We start from the raw sequence: 19,260 nt of genomic DNA on the forward strand, positions 1-19,260 counted from the left end.
GGTCTTTAATTCTGACTGGGGGTCTTTATTCAAGGAACATATTTCTACCAGCATCCCACTGGTAATATAAACATAATGTCCTCCTATTAATCTATTCTACACACCATATCAAGCAGCGATAAAATAAAAACTAAAAAACATTACTACCCCTGCCTTTTAGGGGTTCCTGCGGGTCGTGCTTTACTTTATACAACATCTGCGTTATCATATATTAAAATAATCTGGACATAAATAATCCTTAATTTGGTAGCAAGCACTTTTGACACTATTCTAGTTTTGCAATAGTGAATTGCAAACAATGTACAATGATACAGCATACTAACGTGATGCCTGAGGTGTTGTTATTCAAACTTGGGACGCACCGTCTCTGTTGTCTGTGGTTAAATATTACTTACACAAAACTATGAGTCATACATTTATGAGGGCACTTTTCAGTAGAGCTTGTCTTGATCATTATAGGACCTTTGTGCTCAAGTGTAAAAACTTGCAGAACCCAGATGTATAGTTATACTGTATGTCTATATAACTATAACTATAACAGTGGTGCAATACCATGATAATTGCAGGTACTCCTTTATTTCAGGCTGTCATCAGTAAGGCACCATACAACTCTTCTTCTGTCTTAGCAGTTAGAATAGTTAAAGCAGACACAATATTTCACTCAAATGGCCATACAAATATACATTTATAAATTGCACTATTTCTCAAATAAAACTTTGGACAATTGTATTGTGTCAGTAGAATAGTGATCCTACATTGATAGTGTTTCATTCAAGTCCATTACTTTGTTACAAAATAGAACACCCATTATTTTACCGTTAAACAGCAGTTTCTTCAGTAAAAATGTTTAGACAGGGACATGCCAGAGTAAAGGGAATATAAAGGGAGTAAAAAGGGAAAGGGAGTATATATGACAAAACAATAAAGATTTACAGATACAGTATAGTACCCATAGGGCCAGCAACATTCAAATATTTCGAACAAGAAACAGGGTTTCTCTTTTAAAACTGCCCTTTTGTTTCAAGTAGTGTACCTAAGAAACCCAAATAACCTTATCCCCAGCACCCTCCACCTCCAAGCAAGAGCAGCCCAACAAGTCCTGTTTATTGTAGACATCTGGCTCTTGGCCAAGTGCCCATGCCCACACTGTCCATCTGCAAGCCAGGGTTGTGCTCGTGCCCACGCTCTTTCTGGACCTTGTGTGCTCCTCTGTTCAGGCCAAGCCCCAGGGCCGTGTTGGTGATGTCCACCAGCTCACGCCGGTGGGACAGCATCGTCACCATGTGCTCCAGCTTGGTGCGGATGGTGGAGTAGTGGTACTGCCGCTCTTTAGTCAACTTGTGGAAGCAGTCCCTAAGATTGCCACCATGAGGTGTGGTATAGTTTCGGATGGGATGGCGGCGGTCAAGCCCATGGGGGGTGAGGCAGTACCTTGGAGAGGTAGAGCTGGAATTAGAGGAGGAGGTAGCCTCACTCTGGATATCATTGGTCTGGGTATTGGTTAATGTGGTTACCGGAGGTGCCATGGGGTTGTTGGGGTGGTGACGGTCAGTGTGCTGGGGAAAGCTTTCTGGGTCAGTCTGGACTCCACTGTCCACTGTGGGGCAGCTGGTCTGGGTGGAGATATGGCAGGAGGAGATAGTGGGTGTGACCGGCTCATCCACTGCTGCTTTGGCAAAGGGAGGGTCAGCTGTGGGCAGGCACTGAGCAGTGCTGCCAGCCAGGACCTCCTGTATATGCTGCATCCAGTCCTCCCCAACGGTGGAAGAGTTGGACACTTGGCTGCTCTTACGTCCCCTCTCTCCAGTCCCATCACTGGGGGGCTGCACTGCCAAGGCCCTACTGGGTGTGCTGGTCAGACAGACAGGCTCCACAGGCCTGTCCCTGGCAGGCATAGGAGACGAGGTGGCGATGTGGTGTTTGATGAGCAGGTGGTCATAAATGCCACTATTGCGGGCACTGGTGAGACCCCGGGTGCTGATGGGCATAGACTGGGCATAGAGGATGCGGAACTCCTCGTCAAAGTTCTCAGTGATCTGGCCAGACAGTTCGATCAAATTGCTGCTGTTGAGTTTTCCGTCTGTCCAGTTGAACCTGCACAGAGGAATATGATTTACCAAAATACTAAATAACTACTTACTGACAGTAAGTCACTTACAGTAGCTACAGTAAACACATAAAACAATGGTTTTTATTAAGTAATGTTTTATGGTTTATTGCTTTAGGGTCTGGTAAAAACCTGGGAGACCTTTCAATGCTGAACTGCATATAATACAGTGGCAGTTTCAATCATTTGACTGAAAAGAAAAGCGAGAGGTTTTTACCTGTAGGAGCCTGTAGCCACTCTGTTCCCATCAATCAACATGAACCGTTCATGAACTTTCCCAGTAATCTTAGCTCCTGATCTCATGAAGTATGTAGCACCAGTTATGGTTCGCACTCTCATTTGCTTTGATGAGAAAAATGATCAAACAAAAACTGTATGAAATACAAGCCAATCACTGTTCACATATTAAATCCATTTAAAAAATAAAAAATGCAAAAATGCTACTCATCAGTTAATTTGCATTTCGTGATTCAAACTATAATTGTGATTCATCCTGTTGATGACAGAAGATTCAACACATGTGAGCTCATGACATTAAGGCTACTGTTATGTAATTACTACCTCCAGATATCTACAGTGCCCTGCGTAAATAATGGGACAGTGAAACATCTGTTCTTCATCTGCTCTATAGTCCAAAGGTTTTGATTTGAAATCAAACAAGAGATTCTCAGCTTTTATTTGGCATTAGTGTAAATACTGGTTTCACCATTTAGAAATGACAACACTGTTTACACATAGTTCCCCTATTTCAGGGCACCAAAAGTAATGGGACAGATTAATATAATGTCCAAATTAAGCACTCATGTTTAGTATTTGGTCGACAATCCTTTGGGTGATTGTTTGTTTTAAAATCAAAACATTTGGATAATAGAGCCAAAAGAAGAAAAAATGCTTCACTGTCCCATTACTTACGCAGGGCAGTGTAACTATTCCATAAACCACAACCACATACCCGAAGCTCGTCCAGGCGCACATTGATGCTACTGCACATTTTGAGGAATGCAGGCGCACATGACTGGTCCAGTAGGATGTACACTGGCACCCTGCGCTCGGTGCAAGCCTCCTGCAGGTCTTTAAAGATGTCCAGGTCTGTGAGAGAGTCTGTCACTATGGCGATCACCTGCAATGGGACACCAACGGGTCAAGTCAAAGAACCATTGATGTAGTTTACAATTCAACTGTGGACTGCTGCCTTACGATTTGTGAGGATGGGCCTGATGTGCTCTTATAGGTGCTTGCATCTAAGTGCCAAATGCCAGGCCCTACTCAAGCAAACATGGAGCCGGGTCCTCTGTCAGCCATTATCTCTCTGTCATGTGTACTCAGATGAACTGCACTACAATCAGGCTTCTTGTAGGGCACTTCTGTATTTTGTGCTGCTATAGTCTTCTTCTTTGGAAGCTAGGAATTGTATGCATTGTTTGCTTGATAAAGTTTCTTCTAGTGCTCTCTCATGGATAATAGCTTTATGACGATTTGCAGTGATTTCCAAATGGTTCTTCTCTATCTTTTCAAGTTAGTATTGGATAACTAACTATATACATATGAGATTTGTTCAAACTACATCTGTGCAACTTCATCCTCATTTGCAGCCTTAAGATGTAAACCTATCCATAGCACACCTGCACACTGGGATAATACCCAAGGCAAACATAAATGATGGTTAAAGAAAAGTACACTGCAACAATAATAGGTATGAAAAGCATGTTCAGACACATTCAGTGAAGTTGTTCCTATGAGCCACAGGCACAGACTTGGTTTGGAGGCTTTCCTCACATTCCCTCCATTCTGGAATGCTAACTCGTCAGGATGTGGAAAAACTAAGTAGACAGTTCTCAACATGTCTATGATAAACTATGTAATTGATGGGTGACTAATACATTGAACAGTTTCCTGACCTTTTTGAGAAAATACATCTTATTCCTAAAATGTAGTTCCTGAGGATCCAAGTTATTCTGAATGTTAGGAAACAGTGGCATGGTAAATCCAAATGTGACATAGAACCACTGCTCAGTAGGTGAGTGATTCTTTCAATGACCACTGATCACTGAGTAAACAGGAACATCCTGTGAACCTATTGGACTGACTGATCAAACATGAACACACATGAAGTCAATGGTGTACTATATTTGAAATGTAGCGTAAAGGAGAGAACAATGTGTGGTCAGGTGAAGCCTTGTCCTGAAACATAACTTTATTTGTATCAATAAACTTAGTTAGCTTTGGAAAAATCGTCTGCTAAATGATTAACATGTACAAGTTCGACGACTATGTATTTTGTCTGTTCATTACCTCTTTAGCGCTTTTTATCATTCGTCTTGCAGCTTCCTTACAACTATAAATGCATTCCCCATAGCTAGGTTGGAAATGGGCGACAGCACGAGTGACTCCTCGGAAAGAGCCTGATGTAAAGGCGGGCCAGCCGATTTCCAACAGCGGGGGCTCTATATCCGAGATCTCGGGGAAATAGGTGACGGATGAGCAGTCCATAGAGCTGCTCATCGACTGTTCAAAAATCATGTCTTCTCCGTGGAAAGACACACACCGTGGGACCACCGCAGCCTGGCCAATGCGTCGTATCTCATCATCGGAAAGAAAGTTAGGAATTTTCTCCTTTCTAAGAAAATCCATAAATTTATCGACTCCCCCTGAAACGAGCTCCTCCAAGGCGAGTCGGTGCCTTTCGTTGTACAACTCTTGCATATTAAAATCATTTCCCTGTCTTGACGACCACGTTCTAGGTGAATCGTCTAAACACTGAGATAGTGCCATAACGTTGCTGGTCCAAAAAATAGACGGTAACGTTCAACGCGTCTTGATGTACACTCAATTCAAATTTGTAATTTGCGTTCTGCTCAACTCCGACCCATCGGTTGTGGCCATTGGCTATCCGAAAGTTGATGAACCAGATTCGTACACTCAGGCCTGCGCTCTGAGGCTGTCACTCTGCTAAATCTCTGCACTCATTGGCCAACAGTTTGAATTTGGAGACAAACAAAACGCTTTCATTCACGTTAGATGTTGTGATTGTAATCGCACTGTACCAGTCAGTGTACTGTACCCTACTGCGCACATGATGAGGATGTATTATTAATTAATTATAAGATATGTTAATAGGAAAGGCGGAGAGATCAAATGATGACAAAAGCGCAAGGCAGAGTAGACAGAATCTCTCTCACATGTAGACCTAATTGAAGTTGCCCCCCTGTACCTGTAACGTAATAATTGTTGTAACAACATTGTATAAACATATGTCATAAGTAATTACATAGCATATGGACTTGAGTGGTTTGTGTAATTAAAAACAGTCCTTATTCCACTTGTGTAATAACATAAACTGCTGAACTCCATCATATGAAATTACAAATAAATTACCAATGTACTATGTTACAGCATGGTAATGGGCTACAATGTTGTTACTTGTGTAATTACTACACAGGTGTAGGGGCAACTTAATGTCAAGTGTGACCCTAATATTTACCATATATATGTATAGCCTACAATGTCTACTCTCTGCATAAAATAGGCAGATAGCCTACTCTACAGGCCGATAAGGATCTGCTTTGCTCTAGTTGCAGAATTTAGCTTTTTGTTCCGATTGAAACTTTGCACTGGCAATCAAATTATTTAACATAACATGCACCTGATGCAGACGATTCCGGCAAGGTCCGCTATAGGCCAAATGCGCTTTACGCACAAAGGCCAAGATGCGCCCCCACCACCTAAGTATACAAATGGGCTACAGTTATGAGTTTAATATTTCCCCTTTCAGTAAAGAATAAAACATGTACATGTACAAAACAACAGTGGGTACATGTATGGAGAGCCGATATTTGGTGAGACATTTACGCGCGCTAAAATAGGCCTACCTATACCTGGGCCTGTGCAGTACACTAGCCTAGACTTTACGGTAAGGTGACAAGTTACCTCCCACTCTGCAAAGTTCCCTTAGGTTCAGTTTTACATGACAGTCAGCAATTTAACATCAGCGCGGGTTTGTAAACTGCCCAAAACGGAGTGACCCAATTAATTCGGAGGGACATGGACATGCCTTTGCTCTGTGACAGGTAAAATGTTTCCTGATTCGCAAGGACGCCAAAACCACATGGATCGGAAAAGCTCAAAATAACTCCAGAGATTTCAATAGGTTGGGCCTGTATTTATCGTGGTGCTCAACTCTTCCGCTTCGAATGTGTAGCCTTTACATTCGTCGTCCCCCGCCCCTCTCCAAAAATTAGATGAAAGGGTTTTGGATTTTTGGGTGACGCTTTATATCACGTGTTCATAGGAAATACACTCCGTATAATTTTGGCTGCCTCGTCTTGCACTGCCGACCATAATTGTTTGCTGCCCATACAGTGTGCGAGGAGAGGTAATGTACCTTGCTGTGGTCACTGACGGGTTCACGCCAGTTCACCGGGTTCAGCTGAGGAGAGGTCCCACCCCCTCCTCCTCTCAAAGCGCAACGAACGGACCTAATCTAATATTATTCATTTTTATATTAATGTCGGATTCAATTCCTCCCCGGACCAACTATCAAGGTAAAGCCACTTTTCCTTGTACAATCGAATTGCTCGTATTTGTGAGATGATAGACTACCAAGTTGTTTACTCCAATTCTGGCTCGCTATTGAATTTTATCTGCTGCAGTAGTCTAGGCAGTTTATATGAAGTCGCCAATGTATAAAATGGCGACAGTAGGTGGGGGGTGCCGAGTTAGAATTTTTGGGAATATTCATTCTACTGTATACGAGCCGAATATTGTTAGTCGCAAGTACGTGGGCTACCGAGCCAATGTTGCAATGTTTGGATCTTCTGGATGTGAACGGGTTAACTTGTCAGTTTGTTACAGTTTCAAGAATGCACTCAACGTTTTCTTATTTGCCCTCTCAATGTGCACGCACGCTACAATGTGACGTTTCTAATTATTTTATTGCACAACGCGGAATATCCCCTCTGCTTTCGTAAGTGGTTAAAATCCCTAGTTCTGTACTTTCTGAATAAAGAATATATTATTGTAGCCTATTGCTGATGATTATGGATAGAGGACTCAGACGCCCAGCTGTATTTTTATATCCGAAAATGTTCCTTCTAGTAAATCTATGAATTGAATACCCCTTATGACCTTATCCTTCTCTTCGGTGTTATAATAGGGTACAATAGTTCACCGAAGGCATTATTGGTTATATTTATAGAACTCCATTGCGTTCATTCCCTCTGCTCTCTTACCGACGTGCGTTGATGCTTCAGCTCAAACATCGGCATTTTGAGAGGGCACAGTCAGTGTCATATTTTCATCTCTTTTGATTTGAGCCAAAATAGTAAATATGTTGCATACTGAAGGGTCCCTGATGCAGTCACATCTCACTTAATTAAACGTATAGGACACACATTAGTTCAGGTGTCATTAGTTAGTTCAGTCCGACAATTAAATTATTATCTTCTGTGTAATCACATTTTTGTTGTGCACTAATGCTAAGCTTTTAGGGAATGCTGACCATGTTTCTGTGACACTAGGCATTCATGAGGAACCCCTTGTGCTGTCTAATGTTACCTCGTCATCCACTGCTGTATATGTGCCTGGTGTTCATGCAATTCATAGGGCCCTAAAATGGTGTCCTACTCCTTGAATGAGCATCACAATCTTAATCAGGAACCCAATTATTTAATTTTCACAACTAATGTGTGGGTGATTAAAGCAGATGGGGTGACCCTTAATGGGGCAATCTGGGATTGGTACATCCATTCTTGGACTTTTAAATTAATTATATATAGCCATTGATTCTTGAAGGATATAACTTATAAATGCCTAATGAGATTAGTTCAACTGTCTTACAAGAACCCAAAATATAAGTTTGTTTTACGCTATTGTTTGTAAACAATGTAATTGTTAACAAACACTGTATAGCTTCAAAACATGGTTAAAACTATCATTTTCATCTCATGGATGGTCAGCCCTTGCGTCCATAGCTTTGTCTATGAATTTGAGAGTGGTTACATTTTTTCAACCCCATCCCTCAGCTCACCCAAAAAGAAGCAGGGAGACCGCTTTGTTATTGTTTGAATCCCAGATTGCCCCTTTAAACTACAAAGAATACATAGACATCCATTTTGCCAGTGCCTGTTCATTCAATCTGCTGCAAGCTTACATTAAATATATAATACATAAAAAGCTCACTCCCAGCCTAACACTCTTGCTAGAGGTCTCTCATTACTGACAAATACAACAGGCTCACTTAGCTGGGGTCCTCTGGGTTTAGTTTTGCTTGGTCCAGTGAGTGTGTCTGTGTAGAGTGTTTCACTCTACCAAGAGGTTACACTGGGGGAATGTCAATTCCCTTTGTGGATCCCTGGGAACGTTCTTCCATCTCCCTTCTCGGAACTGTTCTAATGAGGCCAGGCATATTGCCTTTCATCCTGACTCCCTGCAATTAGGGAAGGCTGACAGTTTTGGTTATGGCCATAACAGAGCATGTTTGTATACACAGACACAACGTAATGGACCGAGAGTGCCCACTCCCCTCACAAAAAACACCCTTGGATGCCACTCCTTAGTAACGGAATATTCCGCTTTGAGGATTACATGTCCTGATTTCTATCGACACCAGTTAGATAATATTTTCATGTCTGTGGCCTACGGTTCACTGTGCTCTATGTCCATTGCCAGTGCACACTGAAGGAGGTCATATGTTCATGATTTGCAGTTTTAGCTGACATTGCGTGTATAACATTCCTTGAGTTCAGAGAGGAAAATCAGCTATCTAATGCCAACCAGATCTATTTCCCAGCAGTTCTGTACAAACAACCATATTCATGATAACGGTTAACTTCCCCGTCCTCACAAAATAGTCTCAAAAGTATACTATTGAGAGCTTCTTTTTTAAGTCTGAAAGTGTATGCCATTCTGTACAAGTTCACTATTATTCTCTACTTTTCGTCTTCTGGTATCGGTTTTGTCCTCCGAGTATCACAATATTGCAGCACAAAGCTATCGAATGGCTCGCTGAAACAGCATGTTTGCACAGTTCCAACGAAAAAGAAACTTCTGTGCACTCGTTGAGAGAAAAAACTAGGGGCTTGAGAGGAGAGAGCCCCTGCCACTCTCTCTGTCCTGTGCAAGAAAGGTTTGGTCAGCAGGAGCTGGCATTTGCCAAGTTCTGGCAGTTACAAGAGGCTGTGATGTCAGCCATTTTAGGTTGGACAGTACAATGCGTGGTGCGGCGCCATTTTTCTTCCTTTTTCTTTTTAAGTTACCAAATCAATGCCGTAGCGCTGGCCACACAACTGAAGGAGTTCTTCATAAAAAATGGCAGAAATAGGCTTCAGGATGTTTTTTTACAACATGGTTTATTTGGCTGTCAGTCCGCCACGCCACAGAGAAAGGCTTTGGTGAACATATACAATTTCAATGGAGGACATTATAAAGCATTCTTTTAAAAAGAAAATCAAAGAGGTAGAGAAGGTGTTCAGACAGTGGGGAAGCATTACTGTCCTCTCAGACCTCAGGCCTGCTCTGTGCAGCTTTAACAAGACAACACTGACAGGAGGTCGTTTGCAATGTATATAGCCTTCGTGTCCCTTCTATGAGAGTTCTGTCACAAACACTTAATCAGAAGACTCCACTGTTTAGTGAAGTGGGTATTTTGTGTAGCTGTAGTGGAAAGCTGAGAGTCTTTACTACCCCACCCCAGTGGTCTGAAACAGCCTAATTCAACTGCCCTTTCCTAAAATGGGAGGTTAACGTTGTCCTATAGGCTACAGGGTATACAGTATAAGGGATTCCTGTGTGTGTGTGTGTGTGTGTGTGTGTGTGTGTGTGCGTGTGCGTGCGCGTGCGCGTGCGCGCCTGTATGGATGGGTGGTGGGTGTACTCAAGTGACTCCTCTGTGTGGTGTCGTGGGCAAGGAGAAGAGAGGGGTTGCCATGGCAATGTTAACACACGAGTGGCACTGCCGACTGGTCTCCCAGCGGACCGGGCTACAGTCACGGAGGTAAGGGGGGCGAAGGAGGAGATGGCTGACAACACCTGCGTCTCAGCAGACATTCACATTCTCTCACACACACACACACACACACACACACACACACACACACACACACACACACACACACTTACTTACACAGACACAATGTAGACCCACACGCAGCCTGACACACACACATTCATAAATACAACTCAGGCAGACACAATTTACAGGCATGTAAATGGACAGATGCTGAAGATATTGCAGACCGATAGATATTGCTGTATTAGCACTGAGCTGAGGACCCTGATGAATGATATTTCAGTACAGTACATATCAGTGGAGCTCACTGTGGACATTAATAAGAGCTCACTGTGGACATTAATAAGATGAACATTATTAACCCAATCACAGTTAACACAAACACACACATACCTTTCTAATACACATGCTTAGGCATATCCCAAAGCCACAGTCATGCTGTCAAACATGCATTACTCGACACAGAAAGCATAATAGACACAGGAGACACCCAGACATGCAGGAAATGGAACAATGGCAAGTCAACGGTCACTTGTCTGAATAAGGCTCCCGGCGCTGGATCACGTTTCTCTTATAAATGAGATGCCATTGTTCCCAATCTCGTCCCTGTTCATGTCAGTAATTGCTATCCGTCTCTGACTTATATTTGGGTGTCCAGATGATCCACTCACATGACTTTAATCTATTTAATGGGCATTTGGCAGAAGATGTACTCCTCGACAGATTTGTATTGCATTCAAATGTGTCTGTCAGGAGTTGTAGTGTCTGTCCCCATCCCCCACCTATGCCAGGTGATATTTCGGTTGATTTTGAACTAAAATCCATGGAAACAGGCTTGAGTTGCCAGCCTTTCAAGGCAGCCAGGATCACTGGCATGCTAATATATGAAAAACAAATGTTGTCATAAAACCCAGATCTCTTGTGTTCTCCTTAGCCCTTGTGTGACTGCTGCATCAGAGACTGTTACTAGCAGTTTAGTTCAAAGAGAAGTATTTCTGAAAGCTGTGGTATAAAACGATGTGAAGGAGAACAAGGAAGAAGGCTGTGTGTGCGTGTGCGTGTGCGTGTGCGTGTGCGTGTGTGTGTGTATGTGTGTGTGTGATGTGCATGTGTTGGAAGTGGAATATTAAAACAGTTCATTGCGTTCTCTGTCATCACCATCACTCATGCCCTCACCTCACCCCAACTGTCTGAGTCTTTTCTTCCTCCATCCTTCCTATCTCTCTCTCTGTCCATTTCCTTCTCATTCATGTGACAAGCGGCATAACAAATACCCCCCCTGCCTCCTTACAATAGGCCTACAGCACTGAATCAGACTTAGATTAAACAATTACTTTATTCACATGGTTTGAAAATAAATAAATAGAACCATCAAATTAAACCATGTTGGTTTAGGTCAACACCCAAGGTAAGACAAGGCCTTTCTTGTGATGAGCTTGGGTGTTTAGAGAGTTTGTCTGAGAGCTCTGTCACTTTGCCTCAGTTTAGAATCTACTCCCAAGGTCTACTGAGATGAAAAGAGCTTCCTCTCAGCCATAGAGGCAGTGCCAGTATCGGGACATACGACACACTGGGGACAGTGGTTGTCTGAGTTGTCTACCTTGGTGCTGAAACACGAGGCCCCTCTTTTCAGAGTGCACTATTCAATGGCTCCCTGTCTGGAAAGCTCTTGTCTTGTGTCTGATCGCACGTCTCGCTCACTAGATAAAGCACCCCATTCTTTTGATAGGTGACCTGGTTATTTATGTAACATTTCTCAACTTTTGGCCTGTCTTGGGTTTGTCATGCAGAAAGTTGGGTGTTTGGGGAAGGTAGATACTAGGGCAATGTCAGCCATGTCATCATCATAGTGCTATTTCTCTGCACTAATACTCCTGCAAAGGCCAACACAAGTTACATCAGAAAGCCTTGATCTAATAGTGTTTGGATGACATTTAATATCACATGCTATTTATGAAATATCATTGTCTTTTTAAATATCACTCAGTTTAAGATATCATGGAAGAATAAGCAGTTATAGTTTATTACATTGTAACTACTACATTATTTACCGCACTATACTAAAACTATACGACCATACCATAAGCATGAAGCAATCTCACATGAGAACTGAAATCCCTGCTCCAGTGGAACAAACCCGCGGAACCTTGTGTCCCCATCAGGGGTTAACTGAGTGTGCCGCCAGAGAGTATCATGACCTCTCCGGCGGCTAAACATACAGCACATGCCCATGTCTGGATGCAACGAACCGGGATTACTGCATAAGATGCTGGTGACCTAGTTTTTTTTTGTTTTGTTTTTGGTTGGAAGGCAGCCATCATTAGAAATAAAAAGAGGCAGTTACAAAAAGTACGTCACGGCTTGTCTGGTATCAGCTTGTACTGTGGGCAGTCATTTGGGGATTTTAATTCTGAAACAGGTTCATCTTTTATTTACCAGCCAGCCGTCCATGCAGAACACACATGGAGGCCCCATTCAGATTTACTGTCGTGAAAACATGTCAAAGGCATTTTAGGAGTTGTTTATGATCATGCTCAATAGAACATGGTCTTGTTTGATGAAAATTGATCTATAGATTTTTCAAGAATGTGACATTGTACTCTGTGTACAGTACATAATGCAATTGAGGGCACTAAGCAACATTTTGTACCCTGAATGATATGGACTGATGTTGGCAGAGCTAGAGCAGTTTTCAACACCATTTTACACATCAACACATTCACAGCCAGAGAGGAAGGGGGAGACATACTATCTAGAGTGTGTGTGTATGCGTACATGCGTGCGTGCGTGCGTGCGTGCGTGGGTGGGTTGGGTGTGGGGAGAGGGTTCATTGAGGGGGCAGAGTGTTAGAGAAGCAGAGCCATGTCTTCACTTTCATATTTTATTTTGTTTTGTTCAGAAATGCAGTTACATATGGTAGGGTGCCCAGAGTAAGAATCATTTTATATTTAGCTACATAACTGTAAAAACCAAATATGCAGAAAACATTGACCAGAGTTGACCTTTGTCCTGAAAAGACCTCAAACTGCCTTTATTGGTTTGGTGTGTGTGTATGTGTGCGCGCGCACGCCTGAGAGAGAGAGAGTGTGTCGAACTTAGTATAAACAACCGGAGAAAATCCTGAATGGATGAGTGTGTTACAAAGGGGATAGATTTGTAGTGGGTTTGCTTATGGATTTCTGTTTCTACACATCTTTTGCCTTTGTGTCAGCATATGTATGAAGTGTGGCTGTGGCCCTTTAATGCAGTCTGTTGCCCATCGATAACCTGACATTAGATAAATGTTGCATGTGTCAACATCATTGTTGAAAGCACATTTAAGGATAAACTGGAGTCACCAGATAGCTTGCAAAAGATGTTTACACCACAATGTAAAGGGGTGGCACAATATTGCCTCTGTCAAATGTGAACAGTGGCTCTCATCCAAGCTTGGCAGCACAGTTTGGCCTTAATGTGAGGCACATGATCAGGATGCTCATTAAACTCTTGCTGATAGGGAGAGTTACAGGACCCATGTGGATTGATACATTCATTCATACAGCCATATTTGTTGACTCATAGTATCTATAAAACTGTCACATTTTTATGAAGTCTTGTGACTCAGCTTAGCATGTGTGTGTAGACTTATCAGGAACAATAATCACGTCTTTTTATTATTCTCTCTTTCATAGGTTCCCAGTGAGCTGCTAAAAACAAGCTGTGTATGTGTGAGGTGTCCAAAGGCTGAGGACAAACATGAAACAACACTGTGATGTCACTGCGACTGGTCCATGACACTAAACCTCAATCGGCCCTCTCCACCAACCCTCTGTCATCATACTGGACAACCAACCAATCAGCAACCTACACACAGCTACACAATGGCCAGCAAGAGGAAGTCTACTGTGCCCTGCATGATCCCATCCAAAACCAAACACATGCGTGAGGAGATCATACTGGGCTGTCTACCTGAGCTCCTACCCACAATCCCAGAGGACAGTATCCTCAGCATCTCTGGAGAAGAGGGAGGCCATTCCTCCCATGACTCCTCCAGACCTGAAGGGGTCGACAGATGGCAGAGAGGGGGCACATTCAGCTGCCCACCCTGCCGATTTGAGGCCAGAGATCTGAACTTCTTCTTGGACCATCTGCACAACTGCCATGTAGACTTCAGGGCCCAGGCCAGCTTCTACTGCCTGAATTGTGGGGTATCAGTGGTTAGGTTTGAGGCCCTTGCCCTGCATAACGCTAAAGCCCACCCTGGGCTGGTGGGGGGCTCTGTCAATGCCTCTCTATATGTCAGGAAGAGGGACGGGCTGACCACAGTGGAGCAGAGCCTGTTCACAGCCAACGGGGAGGACTTCAGCGAATCATCTGGGATCTCCCTCACCAAAACTCCCATTGTGAGGATGATGAAGACCAAGGGGGAGCACAAGAAGATAGTGGTCTCTCACACCGTGGAGGTGCGGAGGATAGACACTGGGAAGGAGATGGAGAGGACAGACCCCACCATTTTGATGAATGTGCCTGAACTACAGAATGGGACTCTCAGTGAGAATGGTGCCCCCACCATGTTGAGGAAACCTGTCACTCATGTGATGACAACTGTGCCCAATCAAGCCTTTCACCAGCACACTCCCTCCCTCTACTCCTCTTCCTCCTCTGATTCCAGCAAAGACCTCCCAAAGGTGATGATCCCCCTGAGCAGCATCCCCACCTATGATGCAGCCATGGACACCAGCAGCTTTCTAAAGACTTCCTTTGGCAAGTTTCCCTACCCGACCAAAGCTGAGCTCTGCTACCTAACCGTGGTCTCTGATTTCCCAGAGGAGCAGATCAAACTGTGGTTCACAGCCCATAGGCTCAAACAGGGCATCAGCTGGTCCCCTGAGGAGATAGAGGAAGCCAGGAGGAAGATGTTCAACACTGTCTTCCAGGCAGCAGCACCCCAAAAACAGCCCCCCAAACAACGGCACACCAATCACATTGTGACCCATCACACAATCACTGCCCAACCTGCCCCAGTTGGCCTCAGCTGCCATGCTGCTAAAGTGCTCCATGGCAGTTTAATAAGTAGGCGGACTGGGGTCGTAGCCTCTCAAGCTAGCATGTCAGCTAGCCAACAGGTCACCAGTAGGGTCTCATATGCTGTCCCGGCCATCACTACGAAATATCCAATGGTAGTCAGAACAACACAGGTACTGACCAGGAATACTGTACCCACCCATGAGTCTGATAAGAGTGTTGGTCTTGGGTTGGACATGGCTGGAAGCAACAGTTGTGTCATTAGCACCAGAAGCAGCAGTAGCGCCAGTAGTTGCAGTAGTAGCAGTAGCATCAGTAGTTTCTCCTCCATTAGTAGTAATGGCGGTGAGAATGGCACTAGGAAATCCATGAACAACAGCAGTTTAAGCCACAGCATCGTCAGTTGCTCCACCAACATTAGCAATAGTGATGAATGCAGCATTGATAACAATGAGAAACCATACAGCAAAAGTAACAGTATACCATCTGTCTTGGAAAGTTTCTGCAGCAGCAACAACAAAAGTAAAGTGATCATGAATACCACCAGCAAATCTAACCTTATCTGTAACAGTCATAGCAACAGCAGCATCAGTAACCAGGATCAGTATCCATCAGCAAAGATTGATGATGACAGTAACAACAACTATAGCCACAAATCCAACAATGGCAGTGTTAGCAGTGACTACTCCATCACTAGCAATAACGATTGCGCCAACAATCTGAATCATGCCAGCATAGCCCAAAATGAAAACACCAGCACCACTGTCATTACCAAAAGCAGCAGCAGCAGCAGCATATCTATCGTAGAGGAGAAGAAATGCATCAAGGAGTTTCCCATTAAAGGTATGTCAGTCCTGCAACAGCTAATCAAGGAGGAAGACCAAGTTGGGGACAACAGGACCTGTCCTGAACTCAAAGTTGACCCCACCAAGATTAACCTGAGGAGGCTGAAGGTGAACGAACCAGATGCCAAACCTGGATCCGAGGCCGTACCTCCAGAGCTCATGCCTGAGATTCAAGAAATACCCACTTCCCACCTATCCTTCTCTGCCCCCTGGGGCAAGAAGACCCCCCAGCAGGTGCACCTTCTCAGGCAGGCTTTCTCCAGCACCCACTGGCCCAGCAGCCAGCAGTATGAGGAGCTGAGCGTCATGACGGGCCTGCCCAAGCCAGAGGTGGTGCGCTGGTTTAGTGACAGCCGCTACATCCACAAGAACGGCCAGCTGAAATGGCTGGAGGGCTACCAACATTTACCGGCAGAGGGAGAGGAGGGGAAGGGCTTCACAAACCCCGGTGCTGAGACACTGAAGGACCTCCAGATTATTCAAAGGAAACTGGCGGAGCAAGACGTGAACAAGCAGCTTGAGGAGGTACCTGGTCGGCTGACTGCATGGCAGCAGGATGTCTGGAGGGACACATACACACCTCTGCTGAGTCTAACAGGGACAGAGGAAACTGGGGAGGGAGGGAGAGCTGTAGAGGCAGTGAAGACAGGATATGTTCAAGATCACTGGGCAGAGAGGGAGGATGAGCACCAACAGCCTGTTAGCAGCCAGGGCTTTGCGGAGCAGCAGACCGAGGGCAGTCAGGCCAGGTGAGTCACACTGAATTCTTTATCAGGTTGTCTAATGAAAGAAACTAAATCAGATACCTCAAACCTTCATGGAATGTGACATAACATGTCCTTGGTCTGTTGTTCACCTTGAACTGCCAGACTCAGAGATCCCATGATAATGACATTCATTTTATTTTATTGTATGTTATCTGTGCCCTTGTCAAAATGTAGGCTACTGCATCAAACAAAAACTGTTCACAATTGGTCAAATAACTAATTAAAATACATTTACTATGGTCTCTCTGTTTTTCTATGGTATTGAGTGATGCTTGATTATGGGACTTTAAATTGCAGCAAAAAAATTATTGTGTAAAGTAAAGGTGAAATATCAGTTATGTGTTTGTAGTTGTTACTGTGAGATTAGGCAGGGGAGGGAGTGTGGGCACTGAGTGGCTTATTCAGACAATCAAAGGTCTGTGTTTTAAGAAGCTATTTTTAGATGAGTTTGAGTCTGGGGCTGGGCCATTGAATTAGAGATTGAGAGAGCGCGCTAATATATGTGAATAAATCATGACAATTGTCTTTCATGAGATGGCTTTTACAGAGGTTAGTTTCTGATTTCCTGGTATCTGTTAACAATGTTAATTCTTGAAACATTTACTCACAGAGGATTGTATTTAACCAGAACAGGATTGTATTAATGTGTGTGTGTGTGTGTGTGTGTGTGTGTGTGTGTGTGTGTGTGTGTGTGCGCGCGCGTGTTTGCGTGTGTGTGTGTGCGTGTGTGTGTGTGTGTGTGCGTGTGCATGTGCGTGTGCGTGCATGTTTTCAGGGATCGCCTGAGGATAGAGCTGCTTGAAGTGTGACGGAGCGACCTATTCTTTCTGGGGGAAATGGATGGTTTGGCTGGCCGGCTTTACAGAAGGCCAAGGTCTGGTGTGTTCATTATGACAGCAGATGTGATTGTAGCTGGACCGTTGGACTCTGACTGTAACTGTGAATACCCCCTCACCCCATCCCCCCATCCCCCTCCTCTTCCTTCTGCCATCTCTTCCTGCCATCCTCAAAAGAAAGAACTTCTCGCCTCTGAGTCCTGTGATGTTAAAGCCTTTCTTCATGCTTCTTTGTGGTCGTGTGGGGAGGGGACACGTTCTGGTAAGCCGTATGAGAAAAAGAAAGATAGATGACGCACACTGACTGGACAACTGACTTGAATGAGGGAAGGAGTTGGGAGAGGGACATACTGTTATGGAAAGGGAGATGTATATGATTGAAACTGCACTATAGAAGAAGGTTTTTATTGACTGGACAAAAAAAAGTGTCAAGAAGATGTTATTGTTGGCTTTGTGATATTTTTTACTTTTTTAGCAACCAGTACTTCAGCACTGCCTTGAATTTTACTTTCTCCGTTATTTCTTTTTTCAACTCTATTTTTTCTTCTATAGTCACTGTGTAAGTCCAGAAGCAATTGAGACTAGTTTTATTTAGCTTTGTATAAATGTTGGTGATCACCTAAAAGTTCAGCTACACGCAAGAGACAATACATACAATGCACTAATATAGACAGCAATGCTAAAATCACACTGCCCCAGAGTAAAGATATTGACAGCTCTGTCACGATCAATACACTATACTGCCCTGGCTGGATCTGCAAACTCAACAAAGAGAAGCCTATCACGCTAACGTTGCCTTATTCAGCTCTGTCCACGTGTTGATACTGTATGGCCTGTGTCCATCACCTAGCTTTCCAGCTACTGTGCTGCTGAGATCAAAAAAGGGGCCCGTGCATAGAAGGTTACTGCTGGTCTATATGTGAAAAAAATCTGCTGCTTCTGTACACTTGGAAAAGCTTAACATTCAGCTGTAATAATATCAAATATATTTACTGCTAATGTTGTAAAAGGCAAAATGTCAATTTAATCAAATGCCCTGGACACTGACAGAGGGAGATCTTGTGCTAGCTAGACAGCCAAATGAGGAGATATTTTACTCCTCTGAATTTTCATGTGTTCATATTAAACGTTAAACGTAGTCACTACATGAATCCTAAAGCTGCATCTTTGTCAAGCTGCTAAATAGCTAAGAACGGTGCTATACCATCCAAAGTGAAATTGGAGGTTATCTCCTACCAGCAGTGTATGCACTTGTGTCGAATGTTACCATTTTATGTTGGTTTGAAAAATAAAGATGAAATGGAATCTGGACTTACGGTGTTATGATCACCTTGACTTTTATGAAATAGTTTTGATCATAAAGCACTGTTGTATCATCCTTTCTACACTTCTGAATCTTTACAGAATAAACAGAATACTCACTGACGTTTCCTTGTTTTTATTGCCACATGTAAAGTTTCCACACAATTGCATTGTGAATACCGAATACATAGCCATATAATGACAGCACAATTAAAGTTGATTACACATATTTTATCTGTGCATGTATACATCAGCATCAATCATGTCAAAGTAAAAACACATTTATAGTGTCATCTACTGGCAGTCTACTGTTGATACACTTCTTTCTCTTTGTTGAAAACTGAATACCAGAGCCCTGAAAGTACAATCAATTGATTACAACAATTTGGCACTG

At 43.5% G+C, this 19,260-nt stretch overlaps 2 protein-coding genes across 3 annotated transcripts; one reads left to right on the forward strand and one right to left on the reverse strand.

Annotated features, from left to right (window-relative positions):
* Nucleotides 1-666: 666 nt before the first annotated feature.
* fam83d (family with sequence similarity 83 member D) lies at nucleotides 667-4,913 on the reverse strand. Its single transcript, XM_083668326.1, has 4 exons — nucleotides 4,400-4,913; nucleotides 3,060-3,227; nucleotides 2,325-2,449; nucleotides 667-2,094 (listed from the first exon to the last, which is right to left on the reverse strand). The coding sequence occupies exons 1-4, from the start codon at nucleotides 4,877-4,879 to the stop codon at nucleotides 1,104-1,106; spliced, it is 1,764 nt and encodes a 587-aa protein (XP_083524452.1). The 5' UTR covers nucleotides 4,880-4,913; the 3' UTR covers nucleotides 667-1,103.
* A 1,166-nt stretch (nucleotides 4,914-6,079) lies between these two features.
* On the forward strand, nucleotides 6,080-18,989 carry zhx3a (zinc fingers and homeoboxes 3a). Of its 2 annotated transcripts, none has more exons than XM_083668325.1 (3): nucleotides 6,080-6,174; nucleotides 13,784-16,710; nucleotides 17,504-18,989. In XM_083668325.1, the coding sequence occupies exons 2-3, from the start codon at nucleotides 13,883-13,885 to the stop codon at nucleotides 17,535-17,537; spliced, it is 2,862 nt and encodes a 953-aa protein (XP_083524451.1). In that variant the 5' UTR covers nucleotides 6,080-6,174; nucleotides 13,784-13,882; the 3' UTR covers nucleotides 17,538-18,989. The 2 variants fall into 2 exon arrangements, with proteins under 2 accessions (XP_083524451.1, XP_083524450.1); XM_083668324.1 differs by lacking the exon at nucleotides 6,080-6,174 and adding an exon at nucleotides 6,436-6,648.
* Nucleotides 18,990-19,260: the final 271 nt, after the last annotated feature.

Source organism: Argentina silus (assembly GCF_951799395.1).
Source record: "Argentina silus genome assembly, chromosome: 4".
NCBI classification, from domain to species: Eukaryota; Metazoa; Chordata; class Actinopteri; order Argentiniformes; family Argentinidae; genus Argentina; species Argentina silus.

Coding starts and splice junctions, on each gene's coding strand:
- fam83d (XM_083668326.1), bottom strand. CDS start 4,879: ATGGCACTATCTCAGTGTTTAGACGATTCACCTAGAACGTGGTCGTCA. Junction 3,228..4,399: donor TGATAAAAAGCGCTAAAGAG/GTAATGAACAGA, acceptor GTCCCATTGCAG/GTGATCGCCATAGTGACAGA. Junction 2,450..3,059: donor TGCGCCTGGACGAGCTTCGG/GTATGTGGTTGT, acceptor TTCTCATCAAAG/CAAATGAGAGTGCGAACCAT.
- zhx3a (XM_083668325.1), top strand. CDS start 13,883: ATGACACTAAACCTCAATCGGCCCTCTCCACCAACCCTCTGTCATCAT. Junction 16,711..17,503: donor ACCGAGGGCAGTCAGGCCAG/GTGAGTCACACT, acceptor GCATGTTTTCAG/GGATCGCCTGAGGATAGAGC.